This window comes from Mus caroli, unplaced genomic scaffold, assembly GCF_978045245.1.
Source record: "Mus caroli unplaced genomic scaffold, Mus_caroli_1 scaffold_18, whole genome shotgun sequence".
Lineage (NCBI taxonomy): Eukaryota > Metazoa > Chordata > Mammalia > Rodentia > Muridae > Mus > Mus caroli.
Genome location: NW_028227273.1, coordinates 56,001,332 through 56,013,774, shown reverse-complemented (window position 1 = coordinate 56,013,774; position 12,443 = coordinate 56,001,332). Strand labels below are relative to the sequence as shown.

General features: G+C 39.3%; 1 protein-coding gene across 2 annotated transcripts; it reads left to right on the top strand.

Moving 5' to 3' along the window:
- Nucleotides 1–1,645: 1,645 nt before the first annotated feature.
- LOC110284150 (olfactory receptor 10C1-like) lies at nucleotides 1,646–2,638 on the top strand. Of its 2 annotated transcripts, XM_029471582.1 has the most exons (2): nucleotides 1,673–2,004; nucleotides 2,437–2,638. In XM_029471582.1, exons 1-2 carry the CDS (start codon nucleotides 1,673–1,675, stop codon nucleotides 2,636–2,638), a joined length of 534 nt encoding a protein of 177 aa, XP_029327442.1. The 2 variants fall into 2 exon arrangements, with proteins under 2 accessions (XP_021005469.2, XP_029327442.1); XM_021149810.2 differs by having other exon boundaries at nucleotides 1,646–2,638.
- Nucleotides 2,639–12,443: the final 9,805 nt, after the last annotated feature.

The following is a 12,443-nucleotide window of genomic DNA, read 5'->3' as shown; positions in this document are numbered from 1 at the left end:
GCATCTGATGATGAACTCAACAGCTGACGAAGCAACAGAAAATTTAGTCAGGTTTTGGCACTTTCAATATAACACCAAATGACAAGGAGAGGAATTTTTATTGATTTCAAATTTTTCACTTCATTTTGTGTTATTTAGTAATTTTAATATCTCAGTGGAATAGCATTTGCATTAGATAATAGTTTTAAAAGTATTTGGAGTCCTTCTCATGCTACAATTATTTTATTTGACTGAATTTTGGAAGGTGTGAAATATACTTATGTCAGGCTGTGTTTTCTATTTGTCCTGTAAGTACTAAAAGTATAAAAAGAACAAATATGGACAAACTGTTAGGTTGCCAGTATTTACTATCATCCATTCCTCACAAGTACTGACTCCATTCCCTCAGTCTCATGGGCCTTCATCACTAACACAGATGTTTGCATTGGGCTGCTACAGTTTAAGTGGGATGAGGCTAATTTAAAAAGCCATTTTTTAAAAGGTAACCAATTAAACCCTAGTCAGACATTCCTTATTGTGGTTAATTTCTCTCTTGGCCTCTATATCTACATCTATGTCACTAAAGAAATTGAATAGCTTCTTCTAGATATGAGAATATACAACAGGTATACATATACCTGCAAATTTAACTGACAAATGAGAGTCTATAAACTGCAAAAAGTATTACTTAAAAAGAGTCAGGACCCAATAAGTAAATACTGAGTTTAAAAAATGGTGAATAAAAAGTGAGGCCCTGTCTTAAGAAAGAAATAAAGGGAGAGAGAGAGACAAGACAGAGACAGAGACATACAGAGAGAGACAAAGAAAAGAGAAAGAGGGGGGGGGGAGAGAAATGGTTAGAGCAACTGCTGACAGACATGAGGAAAGAAAACTAAATTTGAAAGGACCTTTTCATACTAGCATTGTCAATTGACTAAAGGGAACCTAAATGGACAACTGATCATCTGTTTACCTTTTTTCTTTGTTAGCACAATATCACTCTGCAATCTAGGCTATCATTTAACTCACAGAGACCTTTTATATCAGGCACACAATTCACGTGCATAAAGGATATACCATATTTCCCAGCTAAGATTTGGTCATTTAGTGGTTTGACAACTAAATGTATATTGGAAAAATCACCTAGTAGTATGAATAGGGAAAATATTTGATTTTTTTTTTAATTGAGGGTGTGTGGTGTTTTTTTTTTAATTCATCTAACTAACAAGTTTCTAATTTACCACAGGCTCTAGAATTAATTAAATGATGTGCTATGTAAATGGTCCAGTAATTAGTGTACTTGCTGTTCAGGTGTGAGGAGCTATTTGGATCCACAGTACCCATGAAAGACTGGGCAACCCAGCATTTATATGCAACGCCAATACTAACGGTATGAAAGGCAAAAGAAGGTGGATCTCTGACTCATTCTAGAAAAAAACAAGTATCTCCAGGTCAAGTAACCTGTTTTAGAAAATAAGGTGGAAACTAATCAAGGACACTTGAAATTGCTATCTGAATGGTACAGGCATATGTATGCACATATATTTTACACACACACACACACACACACACACACACACACATGCAAGAGGGAGGGAGAGAGACTAGGGGAGTTGGGAGAGACAGAAAAAGTGAATAATTTCTCCCATCTGCAAGAATTGTTGTAATGATTTGCTGTGCTTTCTTTCAGGAGATGAGTATCAACTGCTCTCTGTGGCAGGAGAACAGCTTGTCTGTCAAACGCTTTGCATTTGCCAAGTTCTCTGAGGTTCCTGGAGAATGCTTCCTCCTGTTTACCCTCATTCTCCTCATGTTCTTAGTATCACTGACAGGAAATGAACTCATAGCCCTTGCCATCTGCACCAGTCCAGCCCTACACACTCCAATGTACTTCTTTCTGGCCAACTTGTCTCTCCTGGAGATTGGCTACACTTGTTCTGTCATACCCAAAATGCTACAGAGCCTCATAAGTGAGGCCCGAGAAATCTCTCGGGAGGGTTGTGCCACACAGATGTTTTTCTTCACATTTTTTGGTATAACTGAGTGTTGCTTACTGGCAGCTATGGCCTATGACCGCTGCATGGCCATATGCTCCCCACTCCACTATGCAACCCGAATGAATCGTGGGGTATGTGCCCATTTGGCAATAGTTTCATGGGGAATGGGATGTATAGTAGGGTTGGGACAGACCAATTTTATTTTCTCCTTGAACTTCTGCGGACCATGTGAGATAGACCACTTCTTCTGTGACCTTCCACCTGTCCTGGCACTTGCCTGTGGAGATACATCCCAAAATGAGGCTGCAATCTTTGTGGCAGCAATTCTCTGCATATCTAGCCCATTTTTGTTGATCATTTATTCCTATGTCAGAATTCTGGTTGCAGTGCTGGTGATGCCTTCACCTGAGGGGCGCCATAAAGCTCTCTCCACCTGTTCCTCCCATCTACTTGTAGTCACACTTTTCTATGGTTCAGGATCTATTACCTACTTGAGGCCCAAGTCTAGCCACTTACCAGGAATGGACAAACTCTTGGCCCTTTTCTACACAGCGGTGACATCCATGCTGAACCCCATCATCTATAGCTTAAGGAACAAGGAAGTGAAGGCAGCACTGAGAAAAACTCTGAGTCTGAAGAAACCTCTGGCAATAAATAGGTAACAGATTCTTTCAGAGCTGCCGGCCAATGAAAATGTGCAATAAATCAGATTAAACAAATAAAAACTGGTACATTTTTCTGTCTGCCTTATGTTAAGTCTCTCTGTAATTTTGAAGGTACCTCTGTACTCAGCTGTATTTTCTAACTGCTAATTCTAAAATGAAATAAAATATTAATGAATCCAAGTAAAGAGTACAATATGAGAAATTTTCCCTTATGTTTAATTCTCAGATGTCAATCTAAATGCCAAGTTATATCTCAGAAGTCTTTCAAGTTCAAGACTTGGTGTCCCTATGCTTTCTGCTTTTTAATCAGACATATCTCATATGAATCTTTATTCCATAGTAACTGTATAAAGGGTCTTATTTTGTTTATATTTGTATTTTTATTACATAATGGCACATACCACAACTGTCTGAATTCTTTTGTGACCTATGTATACCAAAAAAATGTATAAATGCTATACAATACACTGAACTGTTCAGATTTGATATGATTTGTTTTAAAATTTTTTATATAAGAAATATTTTCGCTCTTCCAGTCAGACAAGCACCTGGGTAGCTAGGGCGCAGGGTCGGCTGACACTTGCCAGCTACCCACAACACCCGCCACAAGATCTTAAGACTTCTAGTGAGTGGAACACAGCTTCTGCTCCAATCCAATTGCGCGCGGGGCCTGAGACTACATTAGTTAGGGAAGCAGAAAACCGGCCTCAACATATACAAAAATACTGAAATTGTCCCATGCACCCTATCAGATCACCATGGACTAAGACTGATCTTCAATAACAAAATAAATATTAGAAAGCCAACACACACGTGGAAACTAAACAACACTCTTCTCAATGATACTTTGGTCAAGGAAGGAATAAAGAAAGAAATTAAGGACTTTCTGGAGTTTAATGAAAATGAAGCCACAACATACCCAAACTTACGGGACACATTGAAAGCATTTCTAAGAGGAAAACTCATAGCTCTGAGTGCCTCCAAAAAGAAACTAGAGAGAGCACACATTAGCAGCTTGACAACACACCTAAAAGCTCTAGAAGAAAGGAAGCAAATTCACCCAAGAGGAGTAGACGGCAAGAAATAATCAAACTCAGGGGTGAAATCAACCAAGTGGAAACAAGAAGAACAATTCAAAGAATCAACCAATCAAGGAGCTGGTTCTTTGAGAAAATCAACAAGATAGATAAACCCTTAGCCAGACTCACTAGAGGGCATAGGGAAAGTATTCTAATAACAAAATCAGAAATGAAAAGGGAGACATAACAACAGACCCTGAAGAAATCCAAAACACCATCAGATCCTTCTACAAAAGGCTATACTCAACAAAACTGGAGAACCTGGATGAAATGGACAAGATTCTAGACAGATACCAGGTACCAAAGTTAAATCCAGATCAGGTTAATGATCTAAACAGTCCCATATCCCCTAAAGAAATAGAAGCAGTCATTAATAATCTCCCAAACAAGAAAAGCCCAGGACCAGATGGGCTTATTGCAGAGTTCTATCAAACCTTCAAAGAAGAACTAATCCCAGTACTTCACAAACTATTCCACAAAATAGAATCAGAAGGTACTCTACACAACTCATTCTATGAAGCCACAATTACTCTGATACCTAAACCACATAAAGACCCAACAAAAATAGAGAACTTCAGACCAATTTCCCTTATGAATATTGATGCAAAAATCCTCAATAAAGTTCTCGCTAACCGATTTCAAGAACACATCAAAACAATCATCCATCCTGACCAAGTAGGTTTCATCCCAGGGATGCAAGGATGGTTCAATATACGAAAATCCATCAATGTAATCCATTATATAAACAAACTCAAAGACAAAAACCACATGATCATCTCGTTAGATGCTGAAAAAGCATTTGACAAAATCCAACACCCATTCATGATAAAAGTCTTGGAAAGATCAGGAATTCAAGGCCCATACCTAACCATGATAAAAGCAATGTACAGCAAACCAGTAGCCAACATCAAAGTAAATGGTGAGAAGCTGGAAGCAATCCCACTAAAATCAGGGACTAGACAAGGCTGCCCACTCTCTCCCTACCTATTCAACATTGTACTTGAAGTCCTAGCCAGAGCAATTAGACAACAAAAGGAGATCAAGGGGATACAAATCGGAAAAGAAGAAGTCAAAATATCGCTTTTTGCAGATGATATGATAGTATACATAAGTGACCCTAAAAATTCCACCAGAGAACTCCTAAGCCTGATAAATAGCTTTGGTGAAGTAGCTGGATATAAAATTAACTCAAGCAAGTCAATGGCCTTTCTGTACACAAAGGATAAACAGGCAGAGAAGGAAATTAGGGAAACAACACCCTTTTTAATAGTCACAAACAATATAAAATACCTTGGCGTGACTCTAACTAAGGAAGTGAAAGATCTGTATGACAAGAACTTCAAGTCCCTGGAGAAAGAAATTAAAGAAGATCTCAGAAGATGGAAAAACCTCCCATGCTCATGGATTGGCAGGATCAACATTGTAAAAATGGCTATCTTGCCAAAAGCAATCTACAGATTCAATGCAATCCCCATCAAAATTCCAAATCAATTCTTCAACAAATTAGAAAGGGCAATCTGCAAATTCATCTGGAACAACAAAAACCTAGGTTAGCAAAAACTCTTCTCAAGGATAAAAGAACCTCTGGTGGAATCACCATGACTGACCTAAAGCTGTACTACAGAGCAATTGTGATAAAAACTGCATGGTACTGGTATAACGACAGACAAGTAGACCAATGGAACAGAATTGAAGACCCTGAGATCAACCCACATACCTATGGTCACTTGATCTTTGACAAGGGAGCAAAAACCATCCAGTGGAAAAAAAGACAGCATTTTCAACAAATGGTGCTGGCACAACTGGCGGTTATCATGTAGAAGAATGCGAATTGATCCATTCCTATCTCCTTGTACGAAGGTCAAATCTAAGTGGATTAAGGAACTCCACATAAAACCAGAGACACTGAAACTTATAGAGGAGAAAGTAGGGAAAAGCCTTGAAAATATGGGTTCGGGGAAAAATTCCTGAATAGGCTTGTGCTGTAAGATCGAGAATCGATAAATGGGACCTCACAAAGTTGCAAAGCTTCTGCAAGGCAAAAGACACCGTCAATAAGACAAAAAGACCACCAACAGATTGGGAAAGGATCTTTACCTATCCTAAATCAGATAGGGGACTAATATGCAATATATATAAAGAACTCAAGAAGGTGGACTCCAGAAAATCAAATAACCCCATTAAAAAATGGGGCTCAGAACTGAACAAAGAATTCTCACCTGAGGAATACCGAATGGCAGAGAAGCACCTGAAAAAATGTTCAACATCCTTAATCATCAGGGAAATGCAAATCAAAACAACCCTGAGATTCCACCTCACACCAGTCAGAATGGCTAAGATCAAAAATTCAGGTGACAGCAGATGCTGGCGAGTATGTGGAGAAAGAGGAACACTCCTTCATTGTTGGTGGGATTGCAAGCTGGTACAACCACCCTGGAAATCAGTTTGGCGGTTCCTCAGAAAATTGGACATAATACTACCAGAGGATCCAGCAATACCTCTCCTGGGCATATATCCAGAAGATGTTCCAACCAGTAAGAAGGACACATGCTCCACTATGTTCATAGCAGCCTTATTTATAATAGCCAGAAGCTGGAAAGAACCAGATGCCCCTCAACAGAGGGATGGATACAGAAAATGTGGTACATTTACACAATGGAGTACTACTCAGCTATTAAAAGGAATGAATTTATGAAATTCCTAGGCAAATGGATGGATCTGGAGGCCATCATCCTGAGTGAGGTAATATATTCACAAAGGAACTCACACAATATGTACTCACTGATAAGTGGATATTAGCCCAAAAACTTAGGATACCCAAGATATAAGATACAATTTGTTAAACGCATGAAACCCAAGAAGAAGGAAGACAAAAGTGTGGACACTGTTCCCCTTCTTGGAATTGGGAACAAAACACCCATGGAAAGAGTTACAGAGGTAAAGTTTGGAGCTGTGAAGAAAGGATGGACCATCTAAAGACTGCCATATCCAGGGATCCATCCCATAATCAGCTTCCAAACGCTGACACCATTGCATACACTAGCAAGATTTTGCTGAAAGGACCCAGATATAGATATCTCTTGTGAGACAATGCCGGGGCCTAGCAAAAAGATGCTTACAGTCAGCTATTGGATGGAACACAGGACCCATAATAGAGGAGCTTGAGAAAGTACCCAAGGAGCTAACGGGGTCTGCAACCCTATAGGTGGAACAACAAAATGAACTAACCATTACCCCTGGAGCTCGTGTCTCTAGCTGCATATGTAGCAGAAGATGGCCTAGTTGACCATCAGTGGGAAGAGAGGCCCTTTGGTCTTGCAAACTTTATATGCCTCAGTACAGGGGAATGCCAGGGCCAAGAAGTAGGAGCGGGTGGGTAGGGGAGCGGGGTGGAGGAGAGTATGGGGGACTTTTGGGATAGCATTTGAAATGTAAATGAAGAAAATACCTAACTAAAAAAAAAAGAATAATAAAATTTTAGCTCAGAATTTCTTCTGTATAAAGGAAATACCGGGATAAAGAATGGAGCAATGACTGAAGGAAAGGCCATCCAGAGATTACCTATGTAGGTAGATATCCTGTGCCTTGTACTGCATTTTTTTAAACTAATATCTCTGGAGAGTAACTGTGTCTGTCATGCAGGATAATTCCATTTCAACTCTTTTATTTAACCCACCTGCAACCCCCTTGTATTAGTTAGGGTTTTACTGCTGTGGACATGACCATATTCACCATGACACCAAGACACCATGACCAAGGCAAGTCTTATAAAAAACATTTAATTGGGGCTGGCTTACAGGTTCAGAGGTTCAGTCCATTATCATCAAGGTGGGAGCATGTCAGTATTCAGGCAGGCATGGTGCAGGAGGAGCTGAGAGTTCTATGTCTTCATCCAAAGGCTGCTGGTGGAAGACTGACTTCCAAGCAACTAAGGTGAGGATCTTATATCCACACCCACAGTGACACACCCATTCCAACCAGGTCACACCTATTCTAACAAGGCCACACCTTTAGATAGTGCCACTACCTGGTCCAAGGATATACAAACCATCACACCCCTCAACTTTTCCTTCCTTACCTCCATCTGCACTTAATCCTTTACCCCAGCATTCCTTCTCTTCTTTCATTTTACATGACCCTGTCATTTTTTAAAATGAGTTATGAAATAGCAGGCTTCTATATGTCTTATATGTTCTTTTTTGTGAGCCATCCAACCCATTTTCTTTCAAACTCCCAGATTCCTTTCTGGTTAATCTTTTCTATCCCTCTGTCATTGTGTTACTTGTAATATACTATTCTCCTGCATTAACATGTTGTTGTCACAAAAGAGACCCCTTTCTGTTTTTCTGGCTTCCATGTGTGCTCCAAGTAAAATGCAGATGATAAAACTTTTTTTTTTTTTTGCTAGAATCCACACATGAAAGAGAAATTACAGACTTTGTTTTTCTGTGCCTGAGTTAAACACCTTTGTATAAATTTTACCATTCCATCTATTTACCTTTTACTTTCATGGTATTTTAGTTTTCTTTTTTTTTTTTAAATATTTTTATTACATATTTTCCTCAATTACATTTCCAATGCTATCCCAAAAGTCCCCCATAGCGCCCCCCACTTCCCTACCCACCCATTCCCATTCTTTTGGCCCTGGCATTCCCCTATATTGGGGCATATAAAGTTTGCAAGTCCAATGGGCCTCTCTTTCCATTGATGGCCGACTAGGTCATCTTTCAATACATATGCAGCTAGAGACAAGAGCTTCGGGGTTCTGGTTAGTACATCATGTTGTTCCAACAATAGGGTTGCAGATCCCTTTAGCTCCTTGGGTACTTTCTCTAGCTTCTCCATTGGGAGCCCTGTGATACATCCAATAGCTGACTGTGAACATCCACTCCTGTGTTTGCTAGGCCCCGGCATCATCTCACAAGAGACAGCTATATTTAGGTCCTTTCAGCAAAATCTTGCTAGTGTATGCAATGGTGTCAGCGTTTAGAAGCTGATTATGGGATGGATCCCTGGATACGGCAGTCTCTAAATGGTCCATCCTTTCATCACAGCTACGAACTTTGTCTCTGTAACTCCTTCCCTGGGTGTTTTGTTCCCAATTCTAAGAAGGTGCACAGTGTCCACACTTTGGTCTTCATTCTTCTTGAGTTTCATGCGTTTACCAAATTGTATCTTATATCTTGGGTATCCTAAGTTTTGGGCTAATAGCCACTTATCAATGAATACATATTGTGTGAGTTCTTTTGTGATTGTGTTACTTCACTCAAGATGATGCCCTCCAGGTCCATCCATTTGGCTAGGAATTTCATAAATTCATTCTTTTTAATAGCTGAGTAGTACTCCATTGTGTAAATGTACCATAGTTTCTGTATCCATTCCTCTGTTGAGGGACATCTGGGTTCTTTCCAGCTTCTGGCTATTATAAATAGGGCTGCTATGAACATAGTGGAGCATGTGTCCTTTTTACCGGTTGGGACATCTTCTGGATATATGCCCAGGAGAGGTATTGCTGGATCCTCCGGTAGTACTATGTCCAATTTTCTGAGGAACCGCCAGACTGATTTCCAGAGTGGTTGTACAAGCTTGCAATCCCACCAACAATGGAGGAGTGTTCCTCTTTCTCCACATCCTCGCCAGCATCTGCTGTCACCTGAATTTTTGATCTTAGCTATTCTGACTGGTGTGAGGTGGAATCTCAGGGTTGTTTTGATTTGCATTTCCCTGATGATTAAGGATGTTGAACATGTTTTCAGGTGCTTCTCTGCCATTTGGCATTCCTCAGGTGAGAATTCTTTGTTCAGTTCTGAGCCCCATTTTTTAATGGAGTTATTTGACTTTCTGGAGTCCACCTTCTTGAGTTCTTTATATATATTGGATATTAGTCCCCTATCTGATTTAGGATAGGTGAAGATCCTTTCCCATCTGTTGGTGGTTTTTTTGTCTTATTGATGGTGTCTTTAGCCTTGCAGAAGCTTTGTAGTTTCATGAGGTCCCACTTGTCAATTCTCGATCTTACAGCACAAGCCATTACTGTTCTATTCAGGAATTTTTCCCCTGTGCCCATATCTTCAAGGCTTTTCCCCACTTTCTCCTCTATAAGTTTCAGTGTCTCTGGTTTTATGTGAAGTTCCTTGATCCACTTAGACTTGACCTTAGTACAAGGAGATAGGAATGGATCGATTCGCATTCTTCTACATGTTAACAACCAGTTGTGCCAGCACCATTTGTTGAAAATGCTGTCTTTCTTCCACTGGATGTTTTTAGCTCCCTTGTCGAAGATCAAGTGACCATAGGTGTGTGGGTTCATTTCTGGGTCTTCAATTCTATTCCATTGGTCTATTTGTCTGTCACTATACCAGTACCATGCAGTTTTTATCACAATTGCTCTGTAGTAGAGCTTTAGGTCCGGCATGGTGATTCCACCAGAGGTTCTTTTATCCTTGAGAAGAGTTTTTGCTATCCTAGGTTTTTTGTTATTCCAGATGAATTTGCAGATTGCCCTTTCTAATTCGTTGAAGAATTGATTTGGAATTTTGATGGGGATTGCATTGAATCTGTAGATTGCTTTTGGCAAGATAGCCATTTTTACAATGTTGATCCTGCCAATCCATGAGCATGGGAGATCTTTCCATCTTCTGAGATCTTCTATAATTTCTTTCTTCAGAGACTTGAAGTTTTTATTATACAGATCTTTCACTTCCTTAGTTAGAGTCACGCCAAGATATTTAATATTATTTGTGACTATTGAGAAGGGTGTTGTTTCCCTAATTTCCTTCTCAGCCTGTTTATTCTTTGTGTAGAGAAAGGCCATTGATTTGTTTGAGTTAATTTTATATCCAGCTACTTCACTGAAGCTGTTTATCAGGCTTAGGAGTTCTCTGGTGGAGTGTCTCTGTAGTAGGCTATAACATCCATCAAACATTTGCTAAGGAGAGGTACATTTGGGACATATGATATTGCTGTTTGTGCTTTGAGAAAACTCCAAACTTGAAATGGCCTCACTAGGTTATGCTCTCACCATCAGTGTATAAAAGCTCCTTTTTTTGTCATAACCATGCCAGTATCTGCTATTATGATAAGCAGGACAGAAAATCTGGCAGCAGACATTCATCTGCCTTGAAACTTTCTGACAGGCAAGTTTTCATAAAAGTAGACAAAAATGGCTCCCAACACAGTAGGCTCTCTCACATGGCATAGATCTCAAGTTGGACCTGTCATTGGTTGGCCATTTCCTCAATTTCTGTGCCATCAATATCTCTGTATGTATTGTAGGCAAGAAAAATTTTGGGTTAAAGATTTTGGGGTGGGTAGGTAACCCCATTCTTCCATTGGAAGTCTTTTCCAGTTAAAAGATGTGGCCATTTCAAGTTACATATTTTCTATTGCTAGTAGTCTTAGCTAGGGTCACCTTCATAGATTTCTGGTTGGGTGTTTCCATTAACCTCGGTTTCTAGTTTGTCCCAGAGATGCTTGCTTCAATTCTCTTTCTCAGTTCTCTCTCCATCCATCTTCCTTAGACTTGAACCCTTCTGTTCTCCACCCATATCTTTTCCCACCACATTTCCTCTCTCCATCTATTTCCAACATCTATTCTATTTCCCCTTCTCAGTGATATTACAGTATCTTTCCATGTTAGTTGGTTTCTTCCGATCTGTGGATTGTAGCATTGGATTGGTTATCATGTTCTTTATGGTTAATTTCCACTTGTATCCGAGGACATGCCACATTTATATTTCTGGGTCTGTGTTACCTCATTGAAATGATCTTTTCTATTTCTATCCTCTTGCCTGTAATTTTCATGATGTCACTGCTTTTAATAGTTGAGTAAGATTCCATTGTGTATATGTACTACATTTTTCTTTATCCGTTCACTGGTTGAGGAACATCTAGTGTATTGTCAGATTCTGGCTATAATGAATCCACTATGAGCATAGGTGAGCAAGGGTCCTGTGGTATTGTGGAACATATTTTGGTAGATGATAGCTGATACTGCGGTAGAATTATTCCTCATTTTCTGAGAAAACTCCAAATTGATTTCCAAATTGATAGTACAAGTTTTGTCTTCGACCAACAATGGAAGATTGTTCCCACTGCTCCACATCCTCATCAGCATGTGAAGTCACCCGAGTTTTTGTTCTTGGCCATTCTTACTGGTATAAAATGAAATCTCATAGTCATTTGATATGCGCTTCCCTGATGACTGGGGGTGTTGACCATTTCTTTAAATCCTTCTTAGTCATTAGAGCTTCTTTTGTTGAGGATTCTCTGTTTAGATCTGTACCCCATTTTTAATTGGGTTATTTGATTTATTGATATCTACTCTCAAGTTCTTCCTACCTTTTGGATATCAGCCCTATATCAGATGTAAGGTTGTTGAATATCTTTACCCATTCTGTAGGCTGCTGTTTTGTCCTTTTGATGGTGTCCTTCACTTTATATAAACTTTTAGTTTCATGTAGTCCTATTTATTAATTGTTGATCTTAGTTCCACAGCTGATAATGCTTAGTTCATGAATTTGTCTCCTGTGCCAATGCATTCAAGGTTATTATCTAGTTTCTGTTCTCTCATATTTAGCATAACTTGTTTTATATTGAGTTTTGTGATCCACTTGGAATTGAATATTGTGCAGGGCGATAGATATTAACCTATTTTCATTCTTCTACATATAGATATCCCATTAATCCGGCACCATTTATCGGAGATGCTTTTTTTTTCCATT